Source organism: Pteropus alecto, unplaced genomic scaffold (assembly GCF_000325575.1).
Source record: "Pteropus alecto unplaced genomic scaffold, ASM32557v1 scaffold30, whole genome shotgun sequence".
NCBI classification, from domain to species: domain Eukaryota; kingdom Metazoa; phylum Chordata; class Mammalia; order Chiroptera; family Pteropodidae; genus Pteropus; species Pteropus alecto.
The window spans coordinates 1,352,000-1,367,936 of NW_006429782.1; the positions used below are offsets into that span (position 1 = coordinate 1,352,000).

Consider the following 15,937-nt stretch of genomic DNA (forward strand, 5'->3'; position numbering starts at 1 on the left):
GCCCGGATGCTGGGCCTGGATGAGAATCTAGGGAACCTGGGGCTGGAACCCGGCGATCCTGGTTGAAATCTTGGAGGCGGGTGGCGTGCTGGAGGATGAATGATGAAATCAGCAAATACGGACCGAGCATCTCCACGTGCCTGGCACTGGGGCTGCATCAGTGAATAAAAAACATCCCTGCCCTTCCCGCCGCCGTGACAAATGAATGAATTGTATAGCGCCTTGGAGGACTGTGGAGACAAAGCAGGGTGGAGGAGTTTGGGAGCATGTGGGGGTGGGCCTCTGGAGAAGGTGACATTTGAGCAAGGACTTGGAGGGGAGGCGGGATGAGCCAGGGTAATGTGGGGAGAAAGCCGTCCAGGGACCAGCCAATGCAAAGTCATGTCCATGGCGTGGTGGACATGGCAATGAATGAGGACTTCCAGTGGGTGCAGACTGAAGGAGACTAATATGCAATGTAACATCAGCATGTTATCTGTCGCTCTGTAAGGAATAGTCCCAAAATACAGCGGCTTGAAGCATCTCACGTCTCTTACCCATTTCCGTGGGTAGGGAACTGGGAGCGGCTTTAGCTGGGTGGTCTGGCTCCCAGCTCCACAAAACGTCACAAAGCTGAGACAGAGTTCACTTCCAAGCTCACTCGTAGGGTTGTCCGAAGGGCTTGGTCCTCGCCGGCTGTTGGGCCGACAGCCTCGGGTCCCTGCTGGCCGCTGTCCAGGGGTGTCTCAGTTCCTCATAAGAGGACCTGATTTAAGCCTTGGCCGTTTGTCGTGATTGGGAAACAAAAATTAACAACATCTCGAACGTGCATGGATAAGCTCAGACCATCACGTCGCACACTTCACGGGGGAGAATATTACACCGCAGTAGCCAGGAATGCGGCCCTGCAACATTCAGCCACAGGACCCCCCCGACCCCCAACATAAAACTGAGCAAAAAGGGCATAGTTCAGGAAAATGTCCACAGGTCCCTGCCACCGCTACGAAATTCAGAACCTGGCCAAACGAGCTGTCATGCAGGGCTGCTCCAAGTGCGACATAATCGAAAGGAGAGAGGGGACGTGGTTGACCCAGAAGTCAGCATAGTGATTCCTTCCGTAGGGGAAGGTGGTGGCACGGCGGGGGGTGGAGGACGGGTGAGTGATGGAGCTTCGACGTGGTGGCCTCGTTCTATTTCGTAAGCCAGCTGGTCGTGAGTGTCCGTTCTTTAAGCAGGACGGAGGGACTCGTTGTGTGTCGGACGGAATTCGTGTTTCCAAGTGGAAAAAAGAAAAACAGCCGTACCCAGCACAACGTGGTCTCAGTAGAAACAGAATGTGCCACCGCAAGAAAGAAGCGATACTTAGGTGGCCTGGTAGGGGTGTTAGCTCGGGCCGTGGTGACAGTCACGTTGTAGTGGAGAAATGCATCAAATCAACACATGTTCAATCGCTTGAACTTACACGTTGCATGTCCAGTATGTCTCAATTAAAAAGCGTGTCCTACAGGAAGGTCGATAGAATGTAAGTTACGCATTCCTTTACACTTTCTAGATGCCGCTTTACAAGTGAAACCATGATATACCCAGAATATTCGAACCCATGTTGTAATTGACATAGAAAAATCATTAAGGAGATAGTTTATATATATATATATATGTTTTTCCATAGCGAGTCTTCGAAACACGGTGTGTACCTCATACGTATGGCATTTTGTAACTTGCGTGCTAAATTTGCAACAGTTTCACGAAACTCTTGAAATAAGTTCGTGTTTAAAGGAAAAATATTTTACATTGCTTTCGTTGGTACACTTTAATGAATTTAAATTAAATTTCATTTAAAGCTCGGGTCCTCGGTCACACCGGCCGTATTTCAAGGGTTCAGTAGCCTCGGGCAGATACTAGCTACCTGGCCGCACAGGTGAAGGGCACGCTGGGAAAGCAGCCAGGTGAGGGGCCGTACTGGCCTGGGCTGGGCGGGGCCTGCACGTAGACCTGGGCTGTCATCCCTTCTGGACCTGTCCCCACACCTTGTGCAGCACCCAGGTGGCCCGTTCCTCACCCCGGTGCTCTCCCCCGCCCCCGCATCCCCCAAAAGACCACAGCTGTTTTGTGAGCTGAGCTGCCACCTGTGCGCAGGTCAGGCCCCTTGCTGTGTAGGACCAGCACTGGGGAGACAGACAGAGGCTGGGGGTGGCAGCCACATGCTCAGGGCTGGCTCTCTCCCCACGGCCACCTTGCAGGGCAGACCTGGGGATTGCAGGACGTTTGGAAGGTTTGAATTCCTCTCCTTTAGGGTGACACACCGCCCCCAAACGTTATTATGTCTCGCGATTTTGTGGGTCGGGAAAGCGGGCTCAGCCAGTGGGTCTGTTCCGTGTGGGGTTGACGGGGGTCGCTGGCCAGGGGCTTCTGTGGTCAGCCCGGGGCCTCAGGCGGCCCCTCTCCCTCTCTTGTGGCCTTGGGGTCTCTCCCTGTGGCCACCGCCCTACCACAGCGGAGCTTGTCACATGTTACCTCAGGGCGCAGAGAGCTGGACAGGAGCTGACAGGCCTCTCTGGAGGCTCATGCCCGCGGCTGACGGTGTCACTTCCCTCACGCCCTGTTGGCTCTGCCGTCACAGGCAGCAGAGGGAGGGAGATTGGATCTGCCCTAGGGAAGACTGTCAGTGAACTGTGGCTGTTGTTTTCATAACAATTTTATCGAAATACAGTTCACGTGCTGGACAATTTGCCCTGCAAAGTGTGTAAGGCACTGTTTTCTAGTACATTCTCACATGCAGGCAGCCATCGCCACGTCAATTTCAGAGCACTCTCACTGCTCCTAAATGAAGCCCCGCCCCCACCAGCAGTCACCCCCACCCCGGCCCCAGCCCCTGGCACCCACTCACCCTCTTCCTGTCTGTGGATGCACCTGTTCTAGACGTGTCATGTAAACAAAATCACACACTGCGTGGCCTTGTGTGTCTGGCGTCTCTCACTGAGCGTCACGTATTCAGGGTCCACGTCATGGTGAGTGTCAGCGCCTCCCCCCATTCCCACGGCCGAGTGCTCACCCCCACCCCGGCCCCAGCCCCTGGCACCCACTCACCCTCTTCCTGTCTGTGGATGCACCTGTTCTAGACGTGTCATGTAAACAAAATCACACACTGCGTGGCCTTGTGTGTCTGGCGTCTCTCACTGAGCGTCACGTATTCAGGGTCCACGTCATGGTGAGTGTCAGCGCCTCCCCCCATTCCCACGGCCGAGTGCCCCTCCCCCGTGTGGACTGACCACAATTTTTCCATCTATCATCAGTGGATGGACATTGGGCTGTTTGCACTTCTCGGAAATTCGGAACATTACAGCCGCGAAGGTTCTGGAGCGAGGACGTGGGGTTTCTCTCCCTACGGGTGGCGGGGAGGCACAGGCCAGGCGCTGACCGCGCTTGACCTCTGAGGAGCGGGGCTGTCCCATGGCGGCGGCCGTTTCCAGCCCTGCCAGCAGCGAGGGTCCAGGGTCTCCAGACCCTCCCGACACGTGTCACCGTCTGTCTCTGACCGTGTCAGTCTTCGCCGGTGTGAAGCGGTGTGGCGTGTGGCCTGACGTGGCCCTCAGTGGTGACGCATGGGGGTGTCCAACTGGGCGGGGGCAAAACCTGTTCTGTTTAGCTGTTTGTTATCTGCCGTGTAATTTTTGGACACGGCTTCGTGGCCCCTTGAATCCTTGCTCTGGGTCCCGCGAGTGTTGGGGTGCTGCCCAGAGGATGTGGAGGAGGGGTGATGTGAGATCTGTTTGGGGTCACAGCCCTGGGGGCGACACTGGGGAGGAGGGAGGGCCGAAGGGGAGCTGCCTCTCCCGCACTCCGCGCCCCCCAAGCTCGCTGGCTGACCCCCACTGCGTGTCCGGCCCCTCCAGCCTGGGGCTGCAAATCTCCACCGTCTGTGTGGGAGTGACTAGTGTCCCCCTGAACCCTGTGAATGGGACCTGCTTCGCAAACAGGGTCTTTGCAGACGTGATTGGTTAAGGTGAGGTCGTATGGGGGCCTGGCACAGACCATCTCTTGCCAACGCCCGAGTTCTCGACCCCTGGCCTTCAACCTGGGAGAGGGTAAACCCGCAGCTTCAAGCCCCTCAGTGTGTGGGACCTGGTCACGGCCACCCCAGGGGCCTCGTGCATCTCGGTCGTAGGTCACCGGGTACTTTCCCGAGTCCTGAGTCACCCCAGGGAGGCATCGTGCCTGGGCATGGTTGTGGGGACCCCCGAGTATGCAGCCAGCTGGTCTGCAGTGAGGGTGGCCCAGGTGCGGCTGGTGTCTGGAGCCTGCAGAGTCTGATGGGGACCGCGCCCCCCAACAATGCAGGTGGCGGAACTCACACACCCAGAGAAGCAGAAGCCGTGTGACAGGTGGCCGAGGACCGCCCGTGTCCACTGTCCCTGTCCTGACTGCCTTGGGTGTGCGGCTCTTGGAGCTCTGAGCTCTTCGAACCGGTGGTGACATCCCCTGGGTCCCCTCACGCGTTAAAAACAATCGTTGTCACACGTTCGTCACGCGCTCTCCTGGGACCCATGCTTCTCCTTCTTCAAACGATGTGGCCTTTTCCAGGAACGCCAAGCGCCTCAGAGTGCTGCTGGGGATGCATCCAGCCACGCCACCAGCACGCGTTTGTTGAGCGCCTCCTGGGTACCGGGAGCACCACGCCGAGCCACACAGACCCCAACTCCCGCGCGGTGGAGCCGACGTCCCTGCCAGCGGCATGGATGACGATTACGGCCAATGAGTTAAATATGTTTGATCGCGTCCAGTCCTAAGAAGCAAAAAAGGGAGGTATGAACCGTTGGGGATAGGGAGAGTAAAATGTATGGCAGGTGCCGATGGGGGGACAGAGGCATGGTGACATGGGGCGGGGAAGGGTGGGGACAGCAAAGGAAAGGCCTGGAGGGAGGACGCCTGGCTGGCACATTCAAAGAATGACAGGAAGGGGTTCTGGCGGTGTGTGACAGTCAGCTGAGGGGGATAGCTTCCCGAGGACACTTTGAGGAGCCCGCTGAGGGGCGCTCGGGGTGCAGGGAGGGAGGGAGTGGCCTCGAGTGGCTTTCACAATGACCACAGGAGGGAAGGTGTGCGGAGCACGGTCTTCGTGCTAAAGCCAGTCTAGGTCACTGTTTCTTTGTCATCGTTCTGAAGAGGGAGTTTCAGAGACGTTAAGTCGACAGCTCAGGGACACACAGCTCGTGAAGCGGGGGAGGTGGCATTGAACCAGGCCCGCCTGGTCCCACGGCGGAGCCCCCCGCCGCCCGGAACGTGCCAGGCCTCTGGTCCCCTCCTGCCATCTCCCACGCCGGGTGTATCACCTCCACTTCTCCCGGCCCGTCTGTCTCGCCAGCATCTCAAAGTTCAGGTGATGACTCACCTCCACCAGGAAACCTCTCCCTGGGGACAGGATTCACGTCTTGTTCATCTCTGCGAAAATAAACAAACAAAAACACAAAAAAAATGACGTCCAAGGCCAGCCCTGCCCCTGCTTCAAACGAATACCTTACCAGCACGTCCAGAGTGAAATCTGGAGCGCTCCCCGCAGCTGCTGGGGCCACCTTCCTCATCCGTCCGCTGTCCCCTCACCCACTCAGCTGGGTTTTCACCTCACCCTAGTCCCCCCCCGCCCCGGGGGTCCCACCTCCGGCCTTTGCACGCACAGTGCTGGAGAATTGCCCTTTGCAGCTTCCCAGGCCTGGCTTCTCGCGTCACCCAGGTCTCAGTTCAAATGTCACCTCAAGGTCTCACCTAGGCCCAGTTCCTGCCTCTGAACACCCGCCCACTGGGGGCGGGGCTTTGACGCATGGATGGGGGCGGGGGTGACACAAAGATCCGGTCTGTGACACCTCCCACGATGAAGGGGCCTTAGCTCTGCACTGGACTCTCTCAAATGTCCCTCCCTAGCCCTGGACTCCTAATCCTCCCAAATTGTAGCTGCCCTGTTGAGGTGGGGACCTAGGATGCGCCCCTCTCTCAGGCAGACCGACCCCAGCCTCCTGGAGACGGTTTTCCCCTCTGCCCACTGGACCACCCAGCTGCCGCCTCCGAGTTGCTTGTGGGGCAGGGGTGCCCAGGATTTAAAAACAGGGTCCCCAGAAGCAGGGCTGGAACCAGGGTGAGGCCCAAAGTCGCTCATGATAAAAAATCCTATTTTAATCCAGCCTTTTTTTTTAAAAAAAACTGAAACACATGCAAAAGAAAAATTTCACGCTGGAGATGTTTTCAAAATTTGAAGTCGAGGCAGGATCAGTCATACTGATTTTTCCTTCTGGCTCGGATAAGCTTGGCATGAATCCGTGGCTGGTTCCGTCGCGGTGGGAAAATTTTAACACTCCGTTCGTCATGGGTGTTTCGATTCAAACCATCGTGTTCGAAATATTACTTATCTCATTCCGGAGTAGTGGTGACAGTTACACAAACTTGTGACTATACCTAACCCCACTGAAGTGGATACTCTGAAAGGGTGAATTTCAGAAAAAGTGCATTAAATCTTGACTTCAAAAAACTAAGTTTATCTTGATACCGAGCTTTTTGGCGCCTCCTTAAATTTTGCGCCCCAAATTTGAACGGGGTAGAGCAGGGCCTCAAAGCATAAGTGTCCCGGGCCTTCCCTTGGAATCGGCCAGCCTCTCCCTGCGAGGCCAGGCCTCTGGACTGTGCGCTGTGCCTGGCCGGCCACCCGCTTCCATCTTCTCCAGGCAAACAAACACCCTCCAGTGCCCGCTTTGCTTTGTCTCTCCCCAAGTCTGACCTCCCTGACTCGCATCCCCCCAGTTCTCTCCCTCTAGACTCCAAACACCCCATCCTACTGCCGGGACCTCGGAGTACAGTGCAGTGTCTGGCAATGTCCTCAAGGACCGCCAGCTCTGCGCCTTGGACCCCTGGCCCTGTCTTCCCGAGGCTCCGTTTCCTCCTTCGTCAACTTGGGACAACGGCTCCAGTCTCGCTTCAGCGGCATCGAGGGAGAAACTGCTTCGGAAATGCTTAGCATGTAGCAAGCGCTTCGCACAGGTTTGCTCTGACTAGAATCTTGAGTGCAACACAGGAGTAATATGAAAGTAATCATGTTTACGGATTCTCCTTTGTGAGGTGGGTGTGCCTCACCTGGATTTCCTGGCCTCACACATTCTGATGGGAGGGGGAGGTCGTGCATCCCCCACCCCCTTAGATGGGTTCCCTCTCCTTTGGGCAGACAGGGATTATCCTCAGGGCTGGGCCTAGGGTAAGGCGAGCGAGCGAGGCACCAAAAAACTCGACAATCGAGATGAATAGGTTCACGCAAAATAGTTTCAAAAAATCAAAATCAACGCAAATAAACAGGATCTGACCCCTCACCTGCACGGCTCACCGGCCTGGTCTTCCCCTAATCCTGACGGGTTTGGATCCTGTCTACCTTTCAAATCTTGATATTCTGTTCATTATAGATGGGGTTTTGTTCAGTATACATTTAGATTAAAAAAATATATATTGCATTAGGATATTTTTCAGCTCATGTTGCATATGTCAAATATTGTGTATGTAAAGATTGCAACTGTCACCCAAGTTCCAGGCCTCCTCACCCCGCCGCCGCCCCTGCACGTCGCCCCTTCCGGCGCTGCGGCCGCAGGGACCCGGTCTGGCCACCAGGTGGCGTCGCCGAGCCTCGCAGCGCCCGCGACATTTCGCGCCCCCACGGTGGGCGGCGCGGAGGCGGCGCGATGCGTCAGCGGGTCCGCAGGCCGAGTCCAGACCCCAGGCTGGCGGGGGAGGGGACACAGCTGTGAGTCACCCGAGAGCTCCCGATCGGTCGTGGGGGACAGTCCCACGCGGGCCTGCACGCATGGCTTGCGAACGGCCTTCTCGGGGATACCGTGAGGCCGGCGGCAGTCCCTGTGTGCGTGGCTCCACCACCAAGGAGCCGGTGGCCTGGGGGAGCGGCGGCCTCACCCAGCCTCGCTGTCCCCTTTTGCATCGTGCAGTTACCGCGTGGCCCCTGCTTTCCCCGCTTCTGGCACACGCTACGCGCCCAGTACGTACATATCAGCGCCCACTCTGGACAGAAGAGATGGAAGTGGCGACCGTCACTGCAAGGGGCCCCGAGGTGGCAGCGTGCAGCGCAAGCACGAACCGTTTTCCTCTGGCTTTCACCCCGGCATTGACGTCTCCCTAGGCCCGGCGTCCAGGTGCGATCAAACGGTGGAACGCGAGGCGCCGGCAGGGGGCGCTCAGCCCGCGGAAGCCCAGCCACCTGCGCCTCCCACGGGCGCCCCACCCTGAAACTCAAAGCGGGTAGGGAGGGGGCGCCCGGGCTCGTCCCTGCTTCTGGAGACCTCGGGGCGGCCTCCCGCGACCACCAGGTGACATTTGTCGAGCGCTTACGGTATACCCCTTATTTTAAGTACTGCTTCCTGCAATCCGGTGAGGCTGGTGTGCATTCTCACAGGACAGGTGAGGGGACAGGCCGACCTTCGCAGCCCCCAACATTGCAGACCTCGAGGGGCCTCCCGCGACCACCACCGTTTATTAAGCACTTACTTGTATGCCCCATATTATTTTTTTTAACGCTTCCTGCAACCCAAGGAGGTCGGCATTGCATGCCCATTAGACAGGTAGGGACGCAGAGGCCCAAAGAAGCCAGCGCCTAGGGTCGCGCAGCCGGAGGGGAACCCCACCACCACTTAGGAGGGATCAGGCTGCAAAGCAGGCCCCCAGCAGAATCTGGGAAAGGCGAGAGCCCGGGACTCTCCGGGGACTGGGAGGGGATTCCAAGCCCCCCCCCCCGAAAGTCCGGGCCGCCTCGCGCGCTGGAAATCCCGCGCGCGCCCCGAAACGCGGCGCGGCTGCCGGGAAATCAGGAGAAAAACTTCTGCTTTTTTTTTCTTTTCTGGCACTCACGCTCCCCCCCCCGCGCCCTCCTCCGGGCTCTCGCCCCCACGTGGGGCGCCCCCGCGCGGCGCCCCGCCCCTCCCCGCCGCCGACCAATCGCCTTTGTGGGTTCGTCACAGGCGGGGCGGATGGTCGTAGAGGACACGCCCCGTATCTTTCGCTCTATAAAAGGCAGCGCCGGCGGCCGCGGGCTCAGATCGCTGAAACCGGGGACCGCGTCCTTCTGCGTGCCGCCGCCTGGATTACTCTTGCTGAGGACTTTGCAATTTTTTTTCCGCCTTCTCGGGGGAGGAGTTCGCTGCCTTCCGGAGATCTAGGACGAGCGCTCAAGCTCCGTGGGAAGGTTTTGGGCTCTCCGGCCTCGGCTTTTGCATTTTCTTCCTCGAGACTGTCGTGGTGCTGCTTTCCACTGTGGATTATAACTGCAACATGACCCTGGAAGAGCTGGTGGCGTGCGACAACGCGGCGCAGAAGTAAGTAGCTTGAGCTCGGCCGGGCCAGACGGGGACTTGAGCGCCTGGTGACCGGCCGGGCGCTGAACCCCTCTCCCCTGCCCCAGGATGCAGACCGTGAGCGCCGCGGTGGAGGAGCTGTTGGTGGCCGCGCAGCGCCAGGACCGCCTCACCGTGGGGGTGTACGAGTCGGCCAAGCTGATGAATGTGTGAGTCAGACCCCGTCCCCGGCTGGGCGCGGGTGGGGACCCCCCCTCCGCTCTGCACGCTCCCTGCTGCGCCCATCTCTTGCACGGTGCCGGGACTTCCCCAAATATCTCCACTGTGGCTGGAGGACCTCTCTGCGTTTTTTGGGGGGGGGGCGGCCTGCAATATCCTGACACTGCATCATTTGCAAGCACCCCGCGTCGGTACGCCCCTACCTTACCTTCCCCGACACTTTGAACGTGCACGCGCCCCACCCCCACTCCCCCAGCTGCATGCACACCTGCGGGTTCCCTTTGTTTTCGCAAACCGCCGGCAGCTTGGCGGCCCCTCCCCAGACCCTCGGCTGACCCGTCCCCTTCCTCTGGCCCCTCAGGGACCCTGACAGCGTGGTCCTGTGCCTCTTGGCCATCGACGAGGAGGAGGAGGGCGACATCGCCCTGCAGATCCACTTCACGCTCATCCAGTCCTTTTGCTGCGACAACGACATCGACATCGTCCGGGTGTCCGGCATGCAGCGCCTGGCGCAGCTGCTGGGCGAGCCAGACGAGGCCCAGGGCACCGCCGAGGCCCGGGACCTGCACTGCCTCCTGGTCACGGTGAGCTGGGCGGGGTCCTCCGTCTGTCCTGCCCCGCCCCCGCACCTGGCCCCGTGTTTGTCAACAAAGTCGGACCTGCACCAGCTCAGTGCTCAGCCGCGCTCGGCATGTCCCCGTGGGCAGCCCGCAGCGGCCTCGTCACCCAGCTAGCTATTTTGCTATTTTGAGCCAGCCTGTTTTCCCTACGCTGGCCCTGGGAGAGGGAGGCTCCCTGCCCACTCCTGGGGCTCCCACTGAACCCCGTCTTTTCTCTTCCTACAGAACCCGCACACGGACGCCTGGAAGAGCCAGGGCCTGGTGGAGGTGGCCAGTTACTGCGAAGAGAGCCGGGGGAACAACCAATGGGTCCCCTACATCTCCCTCCAGGAGCGCTGAGACCCCTTGGCATCAGAACCTGCCGAGTTGCTGCCACAAAAAAAATAAAATAAATATCTGACCCCTCACCCCAGAACAACCTCCCCAAACAACCCAACCCGTGAGACCATCGGGGCAGAATCATGGAGAGGGGAGAGCGTGGGCGGCCGCCCCGGGGCGGTGAGCCTGGAGCAGCGCCAGCGGAGGCCACTGCGAGAGGAGCAGAGGGGGCTCCGGGCCAGCAGGAGAGGGGACCCTGGAGCTCGGGCCTCGCGACGGAGCAGAAGCCGCAGCTGGGGGGAGGCCTGGCCTCCACGCTTCGGGGGTGGGGTGAGCCCGACGGCACCCAGACCCCTCTGGAGACTGAAGCTGACATCTGCGGCGGGCGCTGGTGGACGACGAGGGCGCGGACCCGCGCCGGGACTAACCTTTGGGACTTGGGAGCTGGGGCTGCTGGTGCCCATGAACTCCCGGTTTGCAAACTAAATAGACAATCTATTTTGTTACTTGCACTGTGACCTGAACCACTGAGAGAGACGGGAAGCTCACAGACACGTCTGTTCTTACTTCTGAGGATGGCCTTGTAATAAACTTCTAAAGCTTCTGGGTTCTTGTGTCTGTGCCGCCTCCGAGGGGGACCGGACCCCGCCCCCCTCACGCTCCAGCCGCCCCGCCCCGCCCCCTCCTGCAGGCTCACCAGGAAATGTTACTTAAGTCCCTGTTAGCAGCTCCAGGCTCCTTCGCAAAAACAGTGCCTCTTCTCTCTGCAGCCGGCGCCACCCAAGTCCAACAAATCTTTGCCTCCTTTTTTTTTTCTGCCTCCTCCTGCCCTGTAGCAATTAAAAGACCGGTTTATTACGAAACCTGGCCGCCCTGCCACTGCTGTTACTGGCTGTGCCAGAGCCAACCCCAGGCTCTGGGCACATCCAGACCCAAAGCCCTCCCCAGGGCTGCAGTCCCCGTGTCTGCCCAGCCGCCACCGCGGCCCCCAGGTCCAGAGAGGTCAAGGGGGCACCTGCGACCACACAGCGCGTGGGCTTCTGCTGCCTGCTGCTTCTGGGGGCTCAGGCCTTGCAGGAAGAGAGGGGCCTCTGGAGAGCCCCAAGGAACCCCCCCTTCTCCCCTTCTCCCCTTCTCCCGTCCAGGATGGGCCTCCTCACTGCACCAAAGAGAGAAAGTTTTTTTTCCTTTCCCCAAACTAAAATCAACAAGCAAAAAAAGACCCCAGGAGGTCCTGCTCCGCCCGGCTGAGCTTGGCACCTTTTGCCTCTGACCCAAACCGCAGGGGCCTCCAGCCTCCTTGCGCTCCTTCGGGGGGGCTGGGCTGCGTGCAATGACCCCCGGGCCTGGGCCTCAGCCTTCTCACCCCCAACCTGACCTGGCCTCGCTCCTGCCCCTCCCCTGCCCCTCGGCCTGGCCTGGGACCTGAGGGGGGGGTGGAGGGTGGAGGGGACGTCCTGCCCGCAGTCCACGACCTTTCCACGGAGCCCACGTGGGCGCGCGAGGAAAACCCCTGCCGGTTCCCCACCAACCTGGGAGTCACAGGGCTGGGGGAGCCCCGCGGGGGCAGGTGGTGAGGGAGAGGGGGAAGTTCCAAAGGGAGGGGGAGGGGCGGGGATCCCCTCTGGGGCTGGGAGGAGAGCCCAAAATGAGTAAGGAACTGGGAGGGGGGCAAAGGGATGCCTGTAGGGGTGGGGAAGGGGGGATGCTAAGTGGAGGGACCCGAACCCTGTGGGTTGGAGGGGGGCGTATTGGGGAAGAAGCGGGGAGGGCCCAGAAGGGCTAAGGGGGGTGGAAACAAAACCCTGTAGGGGGAGTGAGAAGACCCTAGCTGGGGGGCCAGGAAGGGGGACCCCCCTGAAGCTGAGGGGTGGGACATGGGGAGAGGGAGCAGAGGCCAAGCGGTCCCCCACTGAGCTGGGGACCTGCAGGGACTGCTCTGCAGTGGCCTGGAGCTCAGGCTGAGTCCGGTCAGCTCCTCCCTGGGAGGCTAGTTCCTGCTGGCCCTTCGTCCCCAGCCTTACCCCAGCCAGCCAGAGGGGCCACGTGACCGCTTACTATGCATGGGAGGTGGGGCGAGCCCCCAGGCTCCCGGGCTGCAAGGAGCTACAAGGCATGCATGGGACTCCCGCTGTGCGGCCCATGGTGGGTACCTTAACCTCTCTGTGCCTCAGTTTCCCCCTCTGCAAAATAGGGATAATTTACCTACTCATATATGGTGGAGGTTCAAAGACAGATTTCTTCATATGCCTCCTACATGGAAATTACTGGAAAGACCATTACTGCCACCACTACTGTTATCAGAACTATTATTATGGCCTTTCATTTCCAGAACCATCTCTAAGCCTCTCAAGCCACCCTGGTGAGCCAGCCGAGCCCAGCCCAGGGCGAGGCCAGGGCCACGGCCTTCCCTGAACCCAAATCCTCAGTCAGCAAGAGAAAGAACATTTTCAAGTACTATTTTTTAAACTCTAACAAGCAAACCGAAAAAAAGATAAAATTCCATGGTCAACACCATTGTAAATCAAGATAAAATCAGCAATGCAGGTTTTCCTTTCCCCTCGGGCCCCAGCAGCTCTCAGCAGCCCTGTCCCCATCCCGTCTCATTTAAACGGTTGGCACTTGGTTCTTCCATTGATTCTTCCATTGACACTTGGTTCATCCATTTTGCGGGTGGAGAACTGAAGGCTCCGGGGATCCGAGAGGGCGTGACTTCCCGGGACCCCGAACTCTCTCCCCTGTCACCAGCATGAACGCAGAGGGTGGTGGCTCTTACGAGCCGCTGTCCGGTTACTGTTACTGCCGGCATCCTCCTCATCGATGAAAGTATTAAGACTTGCCCAGTCCACGGGTGTCTGGGAACCGGCGCTGCCTTTCGCAGAGCTAACGAGAGCAGCAGAGCAGCGAAGCTCGTTGGGCTTCCCCAGTTACAACCTTGACCTCAGCCCCGCGAGGACACTGTTGTTGTCCCACCGAGTGGAGGTGCCACCCCCTGGTCAGGAGTCTTGAATTGTCCGTGGCTGGCTAGTCAGCCCCTGGGGGAAACTCAGGGGGATGGATGGGGACAAGTTGTCCCCTCCTCCTGTGCCCACCCCCAACCTCCCGAGTTCGTGCTGAGCCAGCAAGAAGTTGCCACAGGTCACCAAGGCTCAGTCACAGCTGCAGGTGACCCCCCTGGGCTCCCATCGCCGGGGGCTGGGTGCCAGGAGGCACTATGCAACCGCAGCAGAAGGGTGCACGCTCACCTCGGGGTCCCCACACCCGCCTCTGTCCGCAGCTACACCCACAGGTCCGAGACTCGCACGCACGCAGGCACGCCCCCTACGCAGTTATACGCACACTCAGAGCCACGCAGAGAGCTCCCCAAACGCTGGACACCCCACCGCCCGCTCAGGTCCATGTACTCCCCAGCAGAGGGCTCAGGCTCCAGCCCCACTCCGATCCGCTGTGCCAGAGCTCGCTTCCCTGAGCCGCCTTTCCACGGCTGCCGATGAGACAGACACACGCCTGTCCCCAGCGGACGTCCACACAGGCACACACACACGCCAACGTGGACACGGACAGGGTCACGCATGTGGCTCCCTGCCACCAGGCCTCGGGGGTTTGCAGGGTGCTAGCTATTTCCGAGAAGCCTCCCTGCCTGGGGAAGGTGGGTTGGCCTGGTGAGCTTGTCATAGAGCACATAACAGGTCCCTGGCCCTGGGCTCCCAGAGCTCCTGACCACAGCCCGGTATGGCGGTGACGTCACGCGGCTGGCAGTGCCCTGGGCCGGCCTCCCACCCGTTATCTCTTCGTCCTGGCACAGCCCTGCAAGGTAGGGGCTGTTATCGCCCGCTTTTTACAGGAAGAGAACACAGGGCACAGAGAGGTTCAGTGACTCGCCCAAGGTCACGCAGATGGACGGTGGCGGAACCAGGGACCAAGCCGGGCCTATGGGATTCAGAGTTAGGACTTTATATGTGTTTAATGGATATATAATTCACATTCCACAAAATTCACTCCTTTAAAGGGTAATACAGCCGTTTTTAGCGTAGTACTCAAAGTCTTACAATCATCACCACTGTCTAGTTCCAGAACATTCCATCACCCCGTGAGCAGTCACCCCAGCCCCTGGCAGCCACGAACCGCCTCTGTGTCTCCGAGGATGTGCCCGTTCTGGACATTTCATATCGATGGCATCACCCACCAGGTAGCTCCTTACACTCGTGCAGTGTTTGGGGTTCGTCCATGTGGCAGCACGTGTCACTCTCAGAGTCTGGACTCGTATTGAGGTTCCCGGTGCGTGCGCTTAGCACCTCCCGTGTAGACAGGGATCTGGGGAGGCACTGCAGTCACGCGCAGCTGATCATCGGCAAGGCCCGGGAGTGTGGCTTTGCACGCACACCCTGCCCCCAGACAGCGCCGGCATACCCGGCCCTCTAACCTGCGGCTCGTACACATGCCAAACCTTCCCCCTCCTGGCTCACGACAGCTCCTCTTTCTGTTCTAGTCTGGAATGCCCCCTCCTCCGTGAAGCCCTCCAGACAGCCCCGCCCACCTCCCCTTCCTGGCACCTGTCTTGTGTTTCATGACATATTCCATCCTGCCATCGCTGGCTTCTTGTCTGTGTCCCGTGTTAGGCTGCAGACTCCCAGACGGTTGAGAGAGGGTCTGTCCTTCTCCCTCGGGGCCCCGCGTGGCCAAGCGCAGAGCCTGGGACCCGGCCGGCACGCCATAAATGTTTGTGGCATAAGGACTCCAGCCAGAGTCCCGAGTTCCGTACGACCAGAGACTGACCCATCAGTGACCTCCTTTCTCTGGGACAGACTGTTTTGTCCCTCAAGGACACATGCTGGCCCGCCAAGGGCTGAGTCCTGGCCAGATACAGTGACACTACCTGGCACAGGGAAGCTGGAGCCTGGCCCTGTAGAGGTGGCTGGCCACGTGCACTTGGGCAAGATGCTTCACCTGTTTGGACTCAGTCTTCTGTCTAACGTGTATTAGCACCCAAAGGGGACCCTAGTAGGGGTGCCCATCTCTTGGGGCTGTTGTGAGCACTGAACCAGTGAGAGCATGCTAGGCATCAGAATAGTGGGCAGCCCTCAGAAGCGTTAGCTATTACTGTGAGTCAGGATGCGACTGTTTACGGTTCTTCCTACCTGGATTCGGCGTCTGCCTCTCCACCTGTGTGCCCATGAGGTGGTGGCAGTACACGTGCATGTGTGGCTGGGCCTCGATTCCCGGAGTCCCCAGAGCGAGCCTGGGCTCCCAGAACTGACCAGCTAAGGTCCCGTAATTCTACCGCAACCCCTCCCTGCAGCTCTGCGCCCCGCTGAGAAGTGAGGGGGGCCGGCCTAACCTCCGCAGGGGGCGGCAGATGTGGCTGGTGGTCCAAGCCGCAGGCACGGATGGCGTATGTATGCATGCAGGCACACATGTGTGCTCGCGCACGTTGCACAGCATACACTCAGGTACCCAGACCTGCCAACAGGT

The 15,937-nt window shown here is 59.4% G+C and overlaps 1 protein-coding gene and 1 long non-coding RNA gene across 2 annotated transcripts; one reads left to right on the top strand and one right to left on the bottom strand.

The window, feature by feature from the left end:
- Positions 1–3,044: 3,044 nt before the first annotated feature.
- LOC107195295 lies at positions 3,045–8,754 on the bottom strand. Its single transcript, XR_001516404.2, has 3 exons — positions 8,008–8,754; positions 5,369–5,418; positions 3,045–4,762 (listed from the first exon to the last, which is right to left on the bottom strand). It is a non-coding gene; the product is annotated as an uncharacterized LOC107195295 (long non-coding RNA).
- A 278-nt stretch (positions 8,755–9,032) lies between these two features.
- On the top strand, positions 9,033–11,328 carry GADD45B (growth arrest and DNA damage inducible beta). Its single transcript, XM_006904075.3, has 4 exons — positions 9,033–9,329; positions 9,416–9,517; positions 9,889–10,111; positions 10,373–11,328. The coding sequence occupies exons 1-4, from the start codon at positions 9,286–9,288 to the stop codon at positions 10,484–10,486; spliced, it is 483 nt and encodes a 160-aa protein (XP_006904137.1). The 5' UTR covers positions 9,033–9,285; the 3' UTR covers positions 10,487–11,328.
- Positions 11,329–15,937: the final 4,609 nt, after the last annotated feature.

Excerpts from the sequence above, each read along its gene's own strand:
- GADD45B (XM_006904075.3), top strand. The coding sequence starts at position 9,286 with ATGACCCTGGAAGAGCTGGTGGCGTGCGACAACGCGGCGCAGAA. Across the intron at positions 9,518-9,888 it reads TCGGCCAAGCTGATGAATGT|GGACCCTGACAGCGTGGTCC; the intron begins GTGAGTCAGACC and ends CTGGCCCCTCAG. Across the intron at positions 10,112-10,372 it reads TGCACTGCCTCCTGGTCACG|AACCCGCACACGGACGCCTG; the intron begins GTGAGCTGGGCG and ends CTCTTCCTACAG.